The following is a 21,390-nucleotide window of genomic DNA, read 5'->3' on the forward strand; positions in this document are numbered from 1 at the left end:
AATAAAGTAAACGGGTATAAAATACTATATGACAGTAAAAAAAGTTGTTATTAATAAAGAAGAATACAGTTTGAAAGGGGAGTGATTTGTAAAATATCCATAAAGAAAAATAAATCTGCTTCCAGTTCTGTTTCATATGGGTGTTGAGAGATGTATCCATAGATCTCCTAATGTTGCTCCCAAAGTGCAACAGATTGATGCTTTTAACTTCAACATAAAAAAAAGGAGGTTAGGTCCCCCCCCCACTTAAATCATGTCCACATGGATAGGAAACTAAATACATTTGCACACATCTTGTGTCCATATCTTTCTGTTTGGGTGGTCACGCCACACCGTGCACGAGCATGCATACGCGAGTCATGGTGAGATATCTGGATTAAGAGGTTGCTTTGCATAGAATGAAATGAATGGGCTGTGATTTTAGTTTTTTTAAGCAGAGGTCAATAATTTGTACGGCCCTCTGAGGATATTGTAAAAATTGAAATGGCCCTTGAGAGGAAAAAGTTCCCCACCCCTGCCGTAGAGTAAAAGGTCATGCAAGTGATTTCACGTTGAGTGCATTTTAGTGCATTGTGTTTCATTAGCATGAGATGAAATCTGTTGCTCAAAGAGAAATAATAGCAATAACTGCAAAATGTTATACAGGAACCTAAAGGACTTTTATGTGTGGCAGCTGATTTTGAGTCTGAATAAAAACAGGATTTATTTTTCAAATGTAATTGTCAAATATTAGATTAGATTAAACTTTTGTCAACAATGATATTTATTTAAGTCTTGATTTAATTGTGTATTAGTTTTGTCTGCTGATCTTTATTAGGCTAAAGCTGACACCATCTGTTTTGTGTCCAGTAACCGTGGTTACAGGTATTGTTCTCATCTAGTGGTTAGTGGAAAAGGATCTGTTGACTTGGTAAAACCACACTGTAATGTGTCTCTGTTCTGCAGTAATACAGCAGACTGACTGCCAGGGAACAGTCCTGTTCAAACAGAGTTCATAATGACCCCTGTATGAGGAGAGTCATTGTTCCTCATCTGACATGAGAGCAACAGTAAAGTTACACCCACATCCTATTGCGTTTGAAAAAGGGACTTCATCATTATTTTAGCTTATATGAATGTTGATGTGCTGCCTGTATGTATTCATAGTTTGTCCCAGCGGTTTTTTTCTTGTCTTATTTTTGTAGCCTTGTATGAAGTTGCTCTCTTTAGTTTATTTTTAGTTCCAATTCAAAATCCTAAAAGGCTAACGTTAGGCTATAAACAAACTACATCATCACATGGCTAAGCTAAAGGTGGCTAATGTTCAGTGTGATGATTAAGTCTCATTTAGCCACTTGTTAGAAACTGCTCATTTTACGACACGTCGAAGCCTCAAACATTCCCCAGAGGGGTGTTTAATGACGGATTTGATGTCAAACATAAAAATCTCTTCAGCTTGTGTTACCCGCAGACCTTACTTCAAGCTTCTATAAAAAAAAACATTTAAAAACCTCGGACTTTGAGGAACCTGACGTGGTAAAAAGCTAGCTTATTTCAAGGTTTAAGGACTCATTCATGGACAGTCGGGTCCGTCTGTGTCAGTTCTTTGGTGTCAGCTTGGTGTGTCCGGGCCTTTAGAGGATGATGCAATGTGTGGTGCCCTGGATGACTGCTTGAAAAAGCCTATGATTATTAGTTTTAAACTATAAGAAAAAGGTTGTCACCAAATATTTCTTATGTCGTCTTTGACACTTACAAATAAAGATTTCTTAGTGGCCTTTTTACTTTTATTAAAAAGACAGGAAAGGGAGGAAACGACATGCAGCAAAAACACAATCTTGGATTCTAATATGAACAACTTCTACTGTCATCAATAACTCTGCCATCCTGGTGAGAATAAGGGATGTTTAGTGTGAGACTATTCAGACTGTATTTTTAATTTCTTCAGAGCTTAGTCTCTGTCCTCTCAAGGTCGGCCATTTTATGGCTTTTCTGCTGCATCAGCCTGCCTTACCCTGCATGCCTGGCATATTCAAACTCACTTCCTCTTATACTGCACACGCTTAAAATAACAAACAAATTAGATGTGGATTTCCACACAGATAGCATATGCTTTCAGGTACTAGCACACAAACACACTCACTCTGTCACATTGGTTTAGCTTGTGGCCTTCCTGTTAGTGTGTGATTTAGGGCCAGGAGTTTACAGTAGCCCAGGATATGAGATGAATCTCAACATGTACTCTGTGTCCACAGCACACGCTCGCATCACAACCCTCACGTGTTTGTAGCGGTCGAAATGCCATGCACTGTTGTTGTCCGGTCAATATGGTGTTGGTTAAAATAAAGTAATCTATGAGTGTATACAGCCTCATTAGATGATCATCTTTCCACCTCGATTCACTTGCAGCCAGGTTGTCTGGATGTTCTTAGTTAGTTAACGCTCAAAACAGGGTGACCTATTTGTTTCTGAGGGAGGCTTTTTCAGCGGTCAAGGCCAGTATTATATGCGAGGAAAGCTTCATACTGCCCTTGATCCCTGAAGCCTTTTAAGTACAAAAAACTTTCTCGAACATGTGAACTAACTTCAGCAACTTAAAGAAATTCTTGTTACAAAAAAGTAAAAACGAAGAGTAATTAAGAAAATGTGTAATTCTTATTGATTACTATTATAGATAGTATGAATATGGTGTTAATTTGCGCACCATAGAGAGCCCTGGGGATAACATATGCCCAGCGAGTCTTTGTCAGATGTACAAGCAGCTGCTTCTGTGTGGCCTATAAGGATCCTTCCTCCCACGCTCTCTCCTCCTTCACCCCCTCCCATCGTCCCTCCATCCCTCTCGTCTTGGCATCATCCTCCTGGGATTACGGTGCATAGCCAGTGACTGCAACAGAAAAACAGGCTGTACGACTACGGACTTCCTCTCCTCCAGACTTTTATTGGGTCATTCCTGCTGTGTTCCTGTCTGCTGAAAACATTACATTTAAATGTAGTGGTAGTTATCTGCTGTGATTATGGGTACACTGAAAGCACTGGCGATAGTCCCAAATTCACCTTAATCAGTTTCAAGAATGCATGTTCTCTGTGAAAATAATTCCATAGGAATAACGGTGACATCACGAGAAGGGAATGCTACGGTCCTCTCGTTGTTTTTAAGAAACCTTATTTTGTTTTCACTGTTTGCCGGTGTCTGTGAAAAAAAATGGTTGTAATTTGCTGGGGTACTGTCCTTTTGAAATGGTAAACAGCACTTTAAGAGCTGAAATGATTACATTATTAATTGTATAGATTATGGACAGAAAAAAAAACCTGAAGCAACTTTGCTATTTTTTTTTCCTAAAGAAAAAGTTGGTAAGCATTCTAAGCAAAGTCGTCCACCCCCCCCACGACATGCTGGTTGACTGGAAGACTGTTTAGCAGACCCTTGCTCTGTAAGCAGTCTGGACAGGGGGACTGAGGTCTTGGACTCACTAACTGTATGTCTGACTTTTACTTTACGATATAATTACATTCGTTTTGCACCCCTTACTGCAATTTCTATTATGTAAATATAAACTATATACATTAAAGTGCTTTAAAAATACTAGTCATTTAACAGTGTGTTTCGGATGTGTGTCATTGTGTTGCATTTATGGTAAATGGTCAATGAGCTGCCTTTTATATAGTTCTTTACAACCATAAAAATACATTACTTTTGTAGTATTCACCCATTCATACGCATTCATATGGAAGCAATGGCTGCCATACAAAGTACACCTGATCAGGGAGACTCACATTCACACACTGTTGGCCGCTCCCTTAGCATTTTTTAGGTGGGGATCAAACCTACGATTCTCCGATTGGAGGACGACCATCTTCCTCCTGAGCATCAGCCGCCCGTTATACTTCGTTGGGGAATTTGCTATAAATGTTTATTGAAATCGAACATACTTGAAAACTGCATTGAGCTTCTCTTCTTCGTATGAAAGCTGTCACTAAGTCGGTGAATGTGTGGACACAGTGCTGCTGTAGAGAATAATAAAATATGATATTTCAAATAAAACATGGACTGGCTTAAATATTATTCGATTGATATTCTGTTTTGAAATAGAGAGCTCATAGAGCACAGTCATCAGAGGACACCAGTGCAGCCAATGTTGCTGTCAGACTGCATTCACACTAGAACGTGTGAGCCAGAATCTCCATGTGTTAACACAAAGTGAAATCCTGCTTTGCAAAGCTCCATCAGCATGACTTTTTTGATCTACAAACAACTAATGATTTTCTTTCTCTCCCTGTTCTCTCATCCTGCTCACATGCCAATATTCCCGTTCATTTTCCACCTCATTCCTGTCTCCTCTCTTAATATTCCCCACTGTTTTCCCTCGTCATCCTCCCTATATCCTCTACATGTAATTTCTTCAATCTCATTTGTATTTCTCCCTCCCGCTCTACCTCTCCACATCCTCCTCCTCCCCTCCCTCTCTGCTCCTCTGGCAGGCAGCTCATTGCAGTGAGTCAGTATCATGGAGGCAGGCGGCGGGGCTGCCGCAGCGGTGGGGAGTGCAGCACTAGGACTGCTGGGAGCCACGACCACGTCCAGCCATGACATCTTGGACAGGTAAGAGCACAGGACGAGGCTGCCACACACCTTCAGGAACAGACCGCCCCCTCCCCGTTCACCATCACAGTGGAGAAGAGAGGAGGAAGAGTATGTGTTTGTGGAGTGAGGGACCACACCTCAGGTCGTAGTTTGGTGAGCATGCTAGTTTGTTTATAGTCAGAGTAGGGGGCATGGAGCAAATGATAGTGTGTGTTTGTGTGCCTGCCTGTGTACATCGTGTTATGCTCTCTGTGCGTGTGTGTCTTCCTCTGTATAATAACTCTCACTGTATGTGAGGTAAATGATCACAATGAACTGGTTTTGACAGTTGGAGAATCTGGTATGTGCGTAGTGTGTTATGATGATGGGGGGTTACTTGGCTTCCTCTATGCCTCAAGGAGAAATGACACCAGGGAATGCGCATGCAGGAGAGGAGGCATCGGTAGACATGCCTGAGCCCTATAGTTGAGCCGATAGGGTGAGTTTGCACAGTCACCATCCCACCCCCTATTTAACCCCCACCCACCCTATCAGACCATAGCAACTGGGAGAAAGCCATCGCTAAGCGTCACTGCTGAAAACCCCTCATACAGACTTCCTTTAGTGACGGAGCCAGTTATGAACCCCTGCCTGCACCGAGGCTGTATCAGCTTTCAGAGAGTTACGTCAGCGCTCCAGCCCACATGCCCATGCACTCATTCCTCACACACACCCTCAAGCATGCACATTCACAAAAACACAGATGGACTTGTATCCAATACAGACACACGCTTCACAAGATGTTTTAGGACAAATATTGCTGTCACATATGCAGGCAATGATCGCACGCACAACAAACAGCCCTTAATCTTAAATATCATATAACTACAGCTGGAACACTATGTCAATAACTCCTCTCCAACTCTTCTCCTTTTGACACATTTTAGAATCAGACATGGAAACTAAGGCTGTGACTCATTTGTAGGGTTGCAACATTTCGGGAATTTTCGGGAACTTAAATATAGTTGGGGAAAGTATATTTTAGCATAATCTTGACCAAAACAAACAGATGCCATTCAAGTACACTTGAATATCCATGCCATAGCACACTGCTTACTGCATGGCTATTGAGACCACACAAATGTTCGCAACAGGCTCACAAATGTGAGAGTGGAAAAACTGGTTGGCATTCGGGCAAACCTAAGGCTCTTTGAGCCTGACACAGAGCCATCCTCAACAAGGCTGGACAGTGACACTGAAGAGGAAGACTCAGAGTTGGATGTTGATGAGGCCCAGGAAGAGCCCATTGACTGAAAGGGTTTAGCCAAAATGCAGAGGATTGCTTGAAGGAAGATGTGCATGTCTAATGGGACTTTTTGGAGGGAGAAGGGCTCTTTTCATTTAACATTTTGAATGGGACTTTGTGGGTATTTTTGGATGGGGGGTGCATTTTTGTTGAGTGGGGTTGGGGGGGGATGAGTAACATTTAACTCAACATTCCTGTTTTCGTTCTTCAATGAAACAAATAATTGTTCAATAAAATAATTAAAACTTGTTCTACTAAAAAAAAAAATGTTTTTTTAAAAATCTGTTGAAATCATCATGTTTTTTTGTTTAATTTTGCATCGAATATTTCCAAAATTCCCCAGCTTAACTTCCCATGGAAACTTTTCGGAAACTTTCCGCCCCTTTGCAACCCTACTCATTTGGTCACCTCATTACTGTTTGTTAGTCACCACTCAAATCCTGACTCCCCCAGCCTTCCCTGAAACACTGAAATATACCAAACATCCTGCATATAGTGCTGGATTAATCTGAGTGTGTGTCTTTGGGTGTACTCTGTTATCTTATTTGGAGATGGAAAGGGGGGATTACAGTTAAGGCTGCTCAGCCCTTCAATCAATCAATCAATCAATCAATCAATCAATGTTTATTTATATAGCCCAATATCACAAATGTTACATTTGTCTCGGTGGACTTCACAGTGTGTACAGAATATCAGTATGACAATACGACACCCTCTGTCCTTAGACCCTCACATCGTACAAGGAAAAACTTCCGAAGAAAACCCACAGTTTAAAGAGAAAAATGGGAGAAACCTCAGGGAGAGCAACAGAGGAGGGATCCCTCTCCCAGGACGGACAGACGTGCAATAGATGCCGTGTGTAAATTGAAAAGATAATACATTTGCAACATAGGTAGTCCAAATGTTTGGAAATGCATGTGTGTATAATAGGAAGATGAATCCACGAGGATGTCAACAATCCTGTGGGAGCCATCAGAGAAGTAGTATGATGAGAGTCAGGCAGGAGCACAGTGATAGGTTCAGCCACGACTCGAAATCCAGGACTCAGGAACACAGCATCCACGACTCAGGATCCCGGCGTAGATAGACACCAAAAACAAATTTGGGGGAAGCTGGGTTATTTGGAACATGAGAGTACACAGTTCTCTCATGTAGTTCTCTCAGTTCTACACAGAGAGAAGGAAGAAGTAAGGTTCCCCCCGACAGTCTAAGCATATAGCAGCAAAACTAGCTGCTATATATATAGCTATATAGCTAACTATAAGCTAACTATAAGCTTTATCAAAAAGGAAGGTCTTAAGCGCACTCGGATAGGCTGTCTGCCGCCCGAACACAAACTGGAAGCTGATTCCACAAATGTGGAGCTTGATAAGAAAAGGCTCTGGCTCCCATTGTACTTTTAGAGACTCTAGGAACAACCAACAACCCTGCATTCTTGGAACGCAATGCCCTAGGACAGTAGGATATAATGAGTTCTTTAAGGTAAGATGGCGCCTGCCCATTAAGGGCTTTGTAGGCGATCCTGTGTTCTATAGGGGAGCCTTCCACCTGCCCTGTGTATCTCCCCCCCCCCCCAGTCCTGAACTGTCTCTGAATCCTGAAACCGGGTTACCATGGCAGCAGCAGCTTAGCATACATTAGACAGCAGTCCAACATACTACAGTGAGGGGAAAGTGAATAGAGAAAGAGATATGTAAGGAAAAGGACACGGGAACGGAATGACATATAGGGTGTTTGGCCAGGGCTAGTGCATTATAAAAGTTGCCCGGCGAGTCCTGTTGGATCAGAGGATCAGCAGCCAGGAGGACAGGAGTTTACTCAGGAGGTGAACCAGCGAAAGAGAATACAAATGCTGTTAAATCCTATACTGGTTGTGATTTAGTCAGACAGATGAGTGGACAGCAGAACATACTCAGCAGGAGGAGGCCCATGTCTGCAGCCAAGCTCTCATAAATCTGTAACAAAATACATCACAAAGCCACTGGTTTGAGGTACGCACGGGGGGGCATTCCATGGTCTTGTACAGTACAATTTAACAATTTTAAGTGGAGTTTTGAGTAAAAAATGTTGAAGTATGCAAGGAAAGTTGTGCTCTTTATTTAACTTTAGGTTAGTTTCTTAAGACTAGGGGGGGGGGGCATTGGGATATATATATATTTTTTAAATCCTCTGGAGCAGAGAGAGGAGCTGTGGATTATTGTTTTTGATTAATGCATCAGTGTTTCTTAGGGTCAAAAACACTAAACTCACAACTTAAAATGAAAGCGTTCAGTTTATTTAATAAAAGAGCACATGTTCAATGTGAAAAGTGACAGTAGATATAGATTAGTTGCAATTTGGTCCTATATATAAATAATATATAATAAAAGAAAATTAATACAAAAAAAAGAAATTATAATTAAAAAAAATTAAACACCTTGAATTTCAGGGGGGGCGTGGGGCTCCGTTGGCGGGGCGCAGCGCCCCTCCAAGACAATGGTAGGGGAAACACTGATGTTAACATCTTATAATCAAGGAACAGAAATAGTAAACTTGTTATTTCAACCTTGTATCATAAGTTCAACATTTGCATAACAAAAGTGTAAAAACAAGTTATTATAAAGCAAGAACTAAAGGTAAATATTGGTAATCATTCTGTTTTTTTGTTTTAGCCAGCTACTTCATATACTGCATGTGTATAACGGAGAGCAGTTGTTTTGTGTAGAGCCATAGAGCATGGAGATGTACACAATGCCATCCTTCACTGCTGATGGCTGACTGTCACTGTCCAGTGAGTACCCTGGCCACGTCCCCATCCACACTAGCGTGCGTGAGAAAGAAAGCACTGTGCTATAATTTTAAACGCAATTATAAACGTGAATGGGAAACACTCAATTCTGGAGAAAGAGCGTCAAGATTGATAAGATGACAGAATGACAGGTCCAGTTTTCAGGCTCGGTGCTCAGCACTCGGTTAGAGCGGAGAGACAGACGTGGAGCTTACTTAGCAGGAGTATTAATTATTCAATTTATATATATATATATATATATATATATATATATATATATATAGGAACATCGTCACAGTTTGATCAGTTAAAATGTCAGCCCCTTTAGCCAAAAGGAGTCGTATAGGAATACTATTCTTTGCTATGTTGTCGAATGCCAATTGAATAGACGATGCTCTACTACTATATGTATTTCTGTAAATTTGTATCAGGCTCAGAGGAATATTTATGAAGCCATCCTTTAGTCTGGCATGGATGGCTGGCTGAGCTGTAGAGCTGGTTTAAGCAACTGATGTACTGCAGTATGCCAGATCAGATTGCTTGGAAAAAGTTTCCAATTGCAAGATTATACCAGTCTATTAAGCTAATGGTGTATATATCTGGATGGCAAACCTTATTGAAAACAAGAATAGATAGTCAATTGACTCCTGTCTTGTCTGCTACGCCATATGCAGGGAAGATGAACTGCCTCAGTGTGATGGGAGCTAAACTGTTGGCTGATGGCAGAGACTTTGCCAGTGGATCAGATCCTGAACATGCATGCAGGGAGATCCAGTGCACTGCCTACCAGTGTTGGGTGTAACGCGTTACAAAAGTAACGGAGTTACAGTAATATATTACTTTTTGCTGTAACGAAGTAATGTAACGCATTACTTATGAAATATGGGTAATATATTACCCGTTACAATGCTCAGTAACGCAGTTACAACACATTTTAACCCGAAATTAAATGGTGTTTTGTTTTTTTAAGAATGTACTAACATAGCGAGACATTCGGACACCAGACAAATTGTGCGGGTAGATTAGTAAACCTGGTGTGTTTACCCTTCAGGCTTCGCGTCGGGATCTTCGGGGCAGTTGAATGTTATGCACCCTCTATTCAAAAAAGAGAACGGAGCGAAAAATACAAACAACAAATTGTGTCAGGTGCGCGTGACCTGCTCCGCTGCGCGTGCATCATTTCCAAAGTGCTTCCACAGCAGTGACACACATCTGTGGATAATCATTTATACGAACATGGTTAAAGCAACCATCACTAAACGCCAGCAACACTGCATCTACTGCAGAGAGTAGCAACGGGTCAGATGGGGACATCACGTTACCCTCCGTTGTGGACACTAGCTTACTCTCGCCTCCGGAGCAGCAGTCTTTGTCGCCGGAAACTACGCCGCCCCTCTGCGGCCCGCAGGTGCCAGGATACCACGGCAAAACAGAGCCTGCCCAGGTATATCTAAACAAGTACCCGCCTGTACAGTGGGGTTAGGCGGTCATTTTGCAGCTCGTGGTATACAAATAGACAAGGGCTAGAATATTCATGTAAAAATAGTGCCATATTCTGCCATGCCTGTAGAAATGTTGGGTCAACAATAATGCATACAATAGCACAGATGCCTTCACCACGAATGCCTACAAAACTATCTCATATCCCAAGCTTATCAACAAGCTAATGTTGCAGCTGAAATGTTCTCCAGGTCACAAAGTCAATCTCACATGATGATGTGATACCAGTTTTCCAGCACAGTAAATATTCTCTTCCCAGAGTATATGATGGGACCAAGGTGATGATTTAGTACATGGTTTTAATAATACTTTTGCTTTTCAATGTTTGCCATTTCAAACCATGAGCTGGTTCAAATCATATTTGCCTTGATTTACAATATGTTCTCATTTGTTTTATCAGTAGCTTTGAAGCTTTTGTGCTTTTCCTTGCCACAGTCCACTTTGGACTCTATGAAATATTTCAGGATTGCACTTTTAACTCACTTGAAATGTTCTCACTTGCTTGGTTTCAAAACATAACAAATGCCATAATCTGTTCATTGGGGACCATAACATCAATGCTATTTTTCATTGCTGTTGCCGGCCACTATTGCTCATGTAAACCTACTACTGCTGCGCCGCCTGTAATCTCAGAGGCACCCTGAGTCATTTTGTTCTGGAACCGGGCCTGTAAACGGCCATATACTAAACACACTATAGAGACCATTCCGTGTCCTGTTATTGTTTACTTCCTCTCTGCCTTCTTCTGGTGATTTATCTGATGTCCAGTGCTCCGTCTTTTAACCTCTTTTCCTTTCTCTTTCTGGATCCTCCTTAGCAACCTTCATTATAGTTCTTGACACTGGTCTGTACTGCTGTATTAACAATGTGTCACATGTTAAGAATTTACAATCAGAATCGAGTATTCAACTAAGCCGTGTAATACAAGTTGTTAGTAGCCTTAAGGGCCTACACAGTTGTTATGCTATACCACATTGCCCTTCACTGGATGTATAATGAGCTGCACTAAACTACATTTTAGCATTTAAAATACCTAGCCATTCTTTTGCGGTTATTTTGGTGAAAGTAACTAAAAAGTAACTAAAGTAGTGTAACTCATTACATTTCAGAGACAGTAATATTGTAATGTAACTTATTACTTTCAAAAGAGAGTAATAATTAATATTTAATATATTACATTTTGGAAGTAACTTGCCCAACACTGCTGCCTACTAATAGCTTATCTATGTATTTGTTGCTTGCTCCTTGTTGCTTTCAGAGGCCTTTCCTTTGCAATGCTGATGCAGCGTGTGGAGGGTTCACAATACATTCGTGTCAATGATTTACTTAGGATGGGAAACACTATACTGGGATTAGTTAAACTGATTTACTCAGACTTTCTAAACCTGTTCTCTTGGGTAAGATACCTCTTAAGCCCTACGGACCCTGTTCCGGGGCCGAAATCACGTCATTTGCAGGAAACAACGTCTAAGGAACCTTAATATTTAATAAACTATGATTATTTTATATCCATATAACGGGAAAAAACTAATTTAACTGATCTTTTTCATTTTTTTCTTCAAAAAACACACACAATGCTAACAGTGAGCCTCTGAATTAGCCCCGAGCGAAAAATGCTAACCTATTACTGCACCGAAAATCACTCCTAGCTCCCTTATTACTTATCCTAGCTGCACATCCAACACATTGTTTATGATCATAAAGACACAGAATCTAACGGTGCCCACCTCAACACTGAAAGATACAAACTCGCGACGTTATCAACAAAAACGTACATCAAAACAAGTGGCACGAGGTAGCCTACAACGCTAACATGGCTTACCTTGGTTTTGTCTGGTCAAAACTGGTCTTCAATGGCATTAAAACGATAACAACGATGCTGTAGTTAATCCATAGGTTAATACAACGTTGGTCCACAACGTAGGACGTAGTATTTCTACAAAAACGCCTCTGAAATTGTAAGATCCCTACATTGTTTTCACCATTCATTCCAATGGCTGGCGTCTATGTCACGTGATCTTCAAATTTCTCCCTGCAGAAAAAAAAACATGGCCGAACTTCGGTGTAAAATGCCTATTTTAAGGTTAGTTTGGCCATTAAAATGCCTTTTGATGTAATTTGGTGCGAGAAATATGAGTTGTTATTTCAGATTATGTGTGCAGTGGATGCACATGATCTTTAGTTTGCTAGTTATTACGAAGATTACTTCAGGAAATTGTGTCTATACAACGTTTTCATTGTCACCAAGGTGGTTGCTAGGGATGCTGCTATCGATATTATTTCTGTTATGTTGTGTAACGGAGCGTCCACACTACAGCTTCAAAAAAAGCTTGGAGCTGGGCGTGTCTGAAGCTTGGGGATTTTATTCAAGCAACGCGACCAACAACCAATCACATGAATCTCCCGCCCCCGACATACAAAGCAAAAACCCCCGGGGATTTTATGGGAGCAATATATATATATATATATATATATAAACTCCCCAAACAGGCGAAAACCTACCAGTTTCACCCACTGTCTCTGCCACCTCCCTCCATGCCTGGTTCCTCCGGTTTGTATCCCGGTAGGTGAAGAGGGTCTGGTCATACAAAACTGGGTGATTCGCTACGGCGATAATTAGTTTCTCCTCCATCTTTTTTTGAAATATAGAAATGAACGGCGGGATATCTCTCCCAGCTTAGACGCGGTTTGATTGGCTACGGCTTGAGATGTCAGATTTTCCGAAACGGGATTTGATTGGCTGGCGCTGGCTACTCCGGCGGAGACGGAACGCTATGCTACCCACAATTCAGTTCGGCGAAAAAGCGAGGCAACGTGACGTCACCCCATTCAAAGTGAATGGGCAGATTGAAGCTGTCGACGCTGTCGACGCTGTAGTGTGGACGGGCCGTAACTGTTTAATGGTGTTATCTTTATTGCTACCCCTTTCCCCGTCAATGTATAGTGTTGGTCCACAGCGCAAACGTATTAGTTTAACAAAATCCGCATCTAAAATTGTGGCATAGATACATTATTTTCCCCTGTGCAATTCTCCATTTACTCAACAATAACACATAATTATCCTTGTGTTTATTTATTTGTTTGATTAATAAACACAAGTTGGAGTCCGTCAGGACCGAGGGTCGGAGCAGCTCATTTGCTTTACAGAATATTACACCCGGAAGTAAGTATTCTCTCCGTTTCGCTTGACAAACCCCGTGATAGTCCTCAAGCTCTGTTACCTCATTCACACCAACGCAACTCCTTTTCAAGCTCCGTGCTAGAGCTTTTCAGGTTCAGAACCGGTTCTTCGGTTTAGCTCCGGCTCTTTTCACACTGCCCAGAGTCCGACTGGTGCTGCGGCGTCATTGCGTCATCGTTTGCGTCATGACGTAACCGTTTGCGTGCCAGCTTCATAAAGCCAAACCGCGCGGAAACCCCTCACAGCTGACACCGACAACAACAACAATGGCCGATTGTGCTCCAGCTTCCTCTGTACCTCTTCGGAAGACCAGATTCCCAGTAGGTAGCTGGTCTCTTCAGTGGACCACTGCTGCTTGTTACGTTTCTCTATCGTTGTCTACAAACTGGATAAAACGCCGGCTTTTTGTTGTTGTTCAGGAGTTGATCCCGCCCCTGCTTTTGCTCTGGCCGGACCATTTTTTGGTGCTCGAAATGAACCGGATTCCGGAGCTAAGAGGCTGCTCCGCTGCGGTGTGAACAGGAAAACCCGGTGCTTTTCAAGCTCCAGCTCCGAACCGGCCCTGAAACACCGTTGGTGTGAATGAGGAATGTGATTGGAGAGTGTGCCGAGCGTCGAACAGCACTTGAAATGGGATGGAACCACAGCAGACTGTCCAAAACTGGATTTGAACGGGTCCACCCCGTCCCCCCCTCCCCCACCCCGTCCCCAGTACTACACATGCGGATTATTGTGTGTTTCGCAACATGTTCTATGGCACGTCTCTATTGGGAGTTGTAGTTTTAAAAGACGTTTTCGTATTTCCCATAATAAGAAGTTGCCAGTATTAAACTGTGTACATCCCTGGAGGTTTAGGGGATAGGAAACACTCAAATGTAAAACATATAAGTAATAAATGGGTGAAAATTGCTTGTGCCCATAATGGCCAGCATTAATATATATACCCACATGCCAGCTAAGGTCAGAAGAGCTTTATTTAACAGCTGGTCTTATGTCTGTGACCCCTCCTGTTGTTAATTGATAAGCCTGAAACATGCACTTGTCAAGGTTCAGAGGCACATTTTGCAAATATGGCAGTCGCCATCGATCATCTTAAGATAAGATATACTTTATTGATCCCAAGTTGGAACATTTGCATTACATCAGCATGTGTAACAGTTGTAAATATGCAGTGGTGTTTATTTGTAAATCATTTAGTATAATCACACAAATTCTGTGTTTTATATTTAATAATTCTGTGTTCTTTATTTATTGATTGTTCAATACCTGACAAGGCCGGAGATGAAAAACTTTGGTCGCAGGTTCCTCAACAGTGCATTACAAGACATCTATCAATATGTGTGTATACCTCCACCATTAAACTGTCGTATTCTGCACATTTCTTATACTATCTACATACATCTTATATAAGAGTATAATACATATGTATAATATCAGTTAAAATAAGTGCTTACACATACACTGAACAAAAATATAAATGCAACACTTTTGTTTTTGCTCCCATTTTTTATGAGATGAACTCAAAGATCTAAAACATTTTCTATATACACAAAATAACCATTTTGGCCGTCGGCAGTCGGCCAAAGCAATCACTCTGATTGGCTGTTCAGCTAGCGAATCAGTGCATGAGGAGCGAAACGGAAGTGAGGGACCCAAACAAACTATTAAGAAGGCAAATCTGAGATTTCATTTAACTCCAGCTCTCGACACAGGTTCGGGAAAGCCCCATGAGCTTCTCGTTGTAGAGTGAAAATGGAACGCACACGCTATTTGTTGTTTGTTTATATCACGCAGTCTGTTCTCCTTCTCTCGGATATCACGCAGTCGGTCTTCCGGTTATTGCCTCTTTTGAATGACGAATGCACACTACTGCCGTCTGCTGGTAAGGAGAGTTATTGCCATTCACGCATGCGCAGTTCGTACGTGCTTCTTGGCTGTCGGCTGAAGTCTTTGCGGTGTGTTCCAGTGCAACACATGGCCAAGACGCAGAGACGCGAGGCGACGCAACAGTCGGGGTCCGTCTGTGTCAGTTCTTTGTTGTCAGATTGGTGTTTCCGGGCATGGCCGGACTGGGACAATAAGTCAGGCCGGGAATGATGCACCCAGCCAGGCCACTACCAGTTTTTTGTGCCATTTTGCTGAATTTATTTGTCAATATTTACAGCGTTGCTGCCCATAGTGATAGCCCTCTAGTTGAAATCTACTACCTAAAAATAAACATATGGAGATGGGTTACTATTTAGAAAAATGTGCAAATCTATTTAGGAACCTATTCATGTGAACATATTTTAAGTGGGGGTGGACCTCAAATCCTATAGGGGGGTCCGGGGGCATGCTCCCCCGGTAAGATTTTTTAAAATGTTGGACTTAAATGCATCAATCTGGTGCACTTTGAGGGGGAAATAAAGAGACTACATCCATATGAAACATAACTGTATACATTTAGATAATCATAAGAACATGGCCATAACCAATAACATACCATATCCAATATGAAAACACATTGAAACTTGTATATTTATTTGTTTTTGGTTCATTTATAGTTGTGAGTGTGTCTGGGCTCCTGAACCAGCCTCACCCGTCTCCCCCTTCTCCCCCCTGCTCCTCTTTGAGGCAGCAGCAAAAACTAGTTTTAGCTCTCAACAAGTTTTAAAAGTTTATCTTACCCTTTTTCACCTAGTTAACATTTTATTTGTATTATTCATGCATATTTTACAAATCACTCCCCCCTCAAATGGAAATATGTGTTTACATAAATGGTGTCCAAAGTAACCGTTTGAGACCAACTGAGAACTTAGACTAAGTTAATTATCTAAACACTCAGAGTCCTTCACCTCATCTGAGCTGTAGTTATCAGCCTCTCAGTCTGACAGCAGAGGACTCTCCCCCCACCTTGTTGTTGAAACAGCTCCTTATATCCGTTAGCGCAGCTAGCTAGCACCAGATGCTAACAACAACAATACACGTAACCGGTGCGCGCGCTTTCTCTCTCTCGTTCGCTCGCTTGCGCCACACATACACACACATACATACACACACACACACACACACACACCCTCCCGAGCTTGAATGACACACAGAGACCAATCGAGGGCATTAGTGTATGATCTGTATGAAAGTGGCCATATCGGCAGGCCACATCATGTAGACAGCCAGTCACTCTGTGAGGCAGAGTCAGACCCACATTTGCGCAGCGTTGCGTTCACAATACATACGTATACAAAAAAAATCCTCAGGCCAGCAGGCCACTTAACAGGCCAGGCCATCGGGAAACCTCCCGGTCCTCCCGATGGCCAGTCCGGGCCTGTTTCCGGGCCTTAAGACGAGGTAAAGTAAAGTACTATTAGAATGAAGCAACCAAAACTGCTAATGCAATAAAAGGGCAAAGTTATTACACAAAGTCGAGGGCTTTCTCACAGCAGAATCACAGTTCAGACAGCGACAGTTAGATTTCAGTCTTTCAGTTCCCTCATTCGGTATCTCTTTCATCACACCAGTGCCATGATATTATCTGGAGGATACTATTGGCGGTTCTAGAAGTGACAAATATCCATGAGTGTTCAGTCCAGCACAGAAACATGGTATGTTTTTGAGAGTTTCTCTCATAAACAATACTCACTGCCATCCAAACTGGAAGCACTCGTTGCCTGGCTTTGGCTAGTTTATTCATTTCTTGCCTCATAAATAGATTTGTACCGTTATTAGGTTTCAGCTGTCAACTGTTTGTTACAAATAAAAGCTTCTTATGCGACTGTCTATGATCATGTTGGCTTTCCGCTGCCATTTTGAAATCATTGGCTGCATATTGTCTTGTTGGTTAACCGCTAAGTGTAGGTTTAAGAGGGTTGGCTTTTTGTCAGAAATTTTGTTTTTCTAATTTAGCATCCCTAGAACATAGCATGTAAGTAGATGTGGAGGGGGAAGGAGGAGAAACAGTTTAAAGGCGGTTCATTTCAATACCTTCTTGTAACACACCTAAGGAAAATGTAGGAATATTATTTTACATTTTTGGAAATGTGCTCTTTTGTAAGTGACCTACATAGCTACAACGAGCAGCAGATAAGCAGAGGGAATGTACTTTAAACGAGGAGAAATGGCTAGTCTAGTTCTGTCCAAAGTAAAAAATGCAGTGCTGTAGCATTTTCCTTTGAGAGGGATCAAGTTGCTCCTGGTGACTCTGCCTCAGTGGATCTTGCCATAGAGGAACTGTGACATTGGTGTTGCAGCTTTCTGGAGTGTACCTTATCTACCATCAATCCTGGTAGTCTATGTGAGTAGAAAGTAAGGATTTCTGTTTGGGGTTGAGCATATGTTGGCATTCAGTGGCAAGGAAGACTAATAGCAGAGACGAAAGAAAGTGTTGGCTGATTTAAAATCATGTTATTTGAAATGGAAGCTTCTCTGTCTTGCTTCTTACCGAGATGGAAAGAGATGCATTTTACTCAGCATGATAGGAACTATCGAAGTCTAAGGGATGTTCTTCCACCTCTCCGTTTGTCCTCTTATCTATGAGCAACAGTTTCCATGTTTGTTCCAGCCACCTCTTGACAGTACATACCATTTCTAAAAGGATGTCACTAAGCCTGAAAAGCCAGTATATCAATAGAAACTACATTTAATATGACAAATGAGAGTCCTATTATCACTTGATAATGTCTTTGATTTGAATGGAAACCTGTCAATTGTAACACAGATAAAGCAAGACACTGAGTAATGTCCAAGCGTATACACTACATACAGCTTAGAAACATTTTAAAAGGGCAAATGTTCCAAACTAAATGGGAAAGTTATTTGTGTGTGCTTATGTGGGTTAGCTGGAAAGCAGGCGAAAGTGCATCTTAACAAAGATTAAAGAAAGGTTTTCTGGCAGCTGTGTTTGGAGCAGGTTCTGAAAGAAGTAGTTCCTTTCTCCTTACATGCCTCCAAACCAAGGAATGCTGGGAATGCACCACACTTCGAAACAGAAGGTGATACTAGAGAGGAGAAAGCACTGTGTTGGCCTTTATCTCTGGAAGTGCTTCACGCTGTCTCAGTAGCTCTCCAGTCTCCGTGGGTGAGCGGTGCTTACAGCGTGTCACCGGGGTCATTGTGGCTGTGGGATGTCAGTCAGTGGCCCAGGGAGGCATTTCCTATCACTTAACACCAGACAGCTGTCTTATAGTATACATTTGTGTCTCAATTCTGTTGCATGTAAAATGGGACATTTAAAGCAGTCATTTTCAACCACTCGTTGAGATCGTCAGGTCACATTAACATCATCTACAAAGGAAACACCCATCACTTCAAAACAATAACACAGACTATCTTGTTTGCGTAAACAAACAAAAGATGTCCCACAATTCATTCCATGCCAAATATCCCCTTCATGGAGTTATTATAAATCACCCGCATGTTGAGTCCAAGTGATAAATGTTGTTCTCCACCCCCTTGTAAATATTTAGCACATTATTGTCTTGCAAGCATATTATTTAAGCCTGAAGTGACTGCCTTTTTTGACCTTCCAAACACTGATGCATGGATGTTGATATCAATCTTGAATGATAGTTTGATGGTAAATGATGAAGCCCTAATTATAGCTCACAGGGGGTAGGTGTGGGATTCTCACAACATTTTGATTTGAGTGTCACGTAAAGAGTAAAAAACATTTGTATTTATTGTTTATCTGTTGTAGCACTTTATTTGCCCTCATGTATCTTCATCCTGACCTGGTCATTTCTAATCTCATGTAAAGGACCTTTTGGATTTGAAAGAATGTATTTAATTTTCTTAGATAACCAAGTTGAACTTAAACTTAAAGTGACACTAGGGTCCACTGGCACTCCTTTTCACCTATTTGAACATGTTCGAATATATATAAAAAACAAGATAAAGTTGGATAATGCTTTTTGTATCTGTTAAAAGTCTTTCACAAAATTGTGAGCTGAGAAAATTGGCAAAGAGAAGTAAAGTAAAGAGAATTGCTGTTTACTGAACTTTTCTTTCCTGCATCTTGGCTCAGATGTTCTGGCCCTTAACTCCAATTATATCAATGCAGATATTTGTTTTTAGCATTTTCTGTAGCACTGTCGTCTACAGCGGCACCACGCGCTACATCCTCCCCAAACGGAGATCTTTTGCTCTTTCGATTCCCTCTGTAGTCTTTTCAAGTTTATTACACACATCAAGCGTCATTCAGGATGACAGTTAAAAATCAATCTTGAGAGAGTGTGTGTTTCTCAATGTCGAGTAAAGCAGCTCCAGAGCCACTATTTCAAGCATACTACGTCATCGAGTGCCGCCGAAGGACTGTTGCAATGTCCAGCATACTTGGAATTCTACCGAGCCCGGCGTACTTCGTAGCGAGAAATTTCGAGGCTGCACATGTGTAGACTCCGCGGTCTTATAATCCCCACAATGCTTTGCGCACGGACCAATTTCCCCAAATCTGTGGCAGAAAATGTAAGGCGGGGCCTCTCATATGATGCACACTTGCTCGCCTGTTCCACTCTTCGTTTTCCGAATGCCAGGAAGTATTCTTGCCTCGCTTCTGAAGCAAGTGACTCGGAAGACGTGCTACCAAGCAAGCGTACTCGACATTGAGAAACACCCAGAGTGTGTGTGTGGGTGTTTCTCAATGTCGAGGAAGGCTGCTCCAGAGCCACTATTTCAAGCATACTACGTCATCGAGTCCCGCCGAAGGACTGTTCCAATATCCAGCATACTTGGAATTCTACCGAGGCCAGCGTACTTCGTCGCGAGAAATTTCGAGGCTGCACATGTGTAGACTCCACGGTTTTAAAATCCCCACAATGCTTTGCGCACGGACCAATTTCCAAATCTTTGGCGGAAATGGCCAAAATGGAAGTAAATCCATACCTGATTTACTGGTATGCTGCCTTCCTCTCTAGTAGAGAGCAACTTGTGAAGGTTAACAAAACCCTGTCATCTGCCATCACAACCAATGTAGGTGCCCCCCAGGGCTGCGTGAGTTCAGCTGTGCTCTTTACTCTCTACACTGATGATTGTCGTACCAACACACCAAATCAAGTCATCATTAAGTACTCTGATGATACTGCAATAATATCTCTGCTCAGTAACACAGACGACCCTGAACTGCACCAACAGGCTGTAAATCAGGTGGTCGAGTGGACTGATAACAATGCTCTTGAGATCAACACCACGAAAACTGAGGAAATCATTTTTGGCTCACCATCTGACTCCCATAAATCCCCATTGTCATCCATACAGATGAGATCAAGCAGGGAGTTTCATACAAATACCTGGGTGTAATGATTGACCATCTGCTGCCATGGAAGGACCACATTGATTATCTGTGCAAAAGGATAAAACAAAGAATTTATTTTCTCCGCCGTCTGAGGTCTTTTGGGGGGAGCAGAGAAATTCTTCTGTTGTTCTTTACATCTGTGATCTTGTCTATTCTTCAGTACTGCAATACTACCTGGTACAAATGTCTGTCAGTAGCTTTAAAATCAAAACTGCTCCACCTGTTAAAAATCTGCTCAAAGATTGTTGGTCAACCCTGTCAGAGACTCTATGACTCAGCCTATCATAACAACCTAGTGAGGCTGTCCAACAACATCATCTCCGACCCAAACCATGTTCTGAACAGTGAATATGAACTGCTACCATCTAATCGGAGATACAGGGTCCCACCATTCAATAAAGTCAGACTGAAGCACTCCTTTGTGCATCAGTCTGTCCTCACAGTAAACACAGAGCTAAATCCCAGATCAAATGCACGCTGAAGGCTCTTTGAGCAGCTTTTCTCTCACTGATTGTGCTGTTATGTTAAATGTTTGTTGTTTGTGTTTCATGTATTTGTGTCTGGATATTTGTCTGTTGATCTTGGACATGGAGCTGCTGTGACGCAAGTCAAATTTCAGACCTGATCTGACAAATAAAGTAATATCGTATCGTATTTCGTATCGTATGAAATGGCGCGCCATTTAAGGCGGGGCCTCGCATATGACGCACACCTGTTAGCCTGTTCCACAATTCTTTGTTTTCCGAGGCTAGGAAGGATTCTTGCTTCGCTTCGGAAGCAAGTGACTCGGAAGACATGTGCTACCAAGCAAGCGTCCTCGACATTGTGT

General features: G+C 41.9%; 1 protein-coding gene across 1 annotated transcript in view; it reads left to right on the forward strand.

Annotated features, from left to right (window-relative positions):
* The window catches only part of arhgap32b (Rho GTPase activating protein 32b), a 100,575-nt gene that overhangs the window by 22,146 nt on the left and 57,039 nt on the right, over window positions 1-21,390 (forward strand). Inside the window, 1 exon segment of the mRNA XM_034226604.1 lies at window positions 4,462-4,582. Coding sequence (XP_034082495.1) covers window positions 4,488-4,582 — 95 coding nt within the window. The 5' untranslated portion in view covers window positions 4,462-4,487.

The sequence above is a fragment of the Gymnodraco acuticeps genome, unplaced genomic scaffold, assembly GCF_902827175.1.
Source record: "Gymnodraco acuticeps unplaced genomic scaffold, fGymAcu1.1, whole genome shotgun sequence".
Classification (NCBI taxonomy): domain Eukaryota; kingdom Metazoa; phylum Chordata; class Actinopteri; order Perciformes; family Bathydraconidae; genus Gymnodraco; species Gymnodraco acuticeps.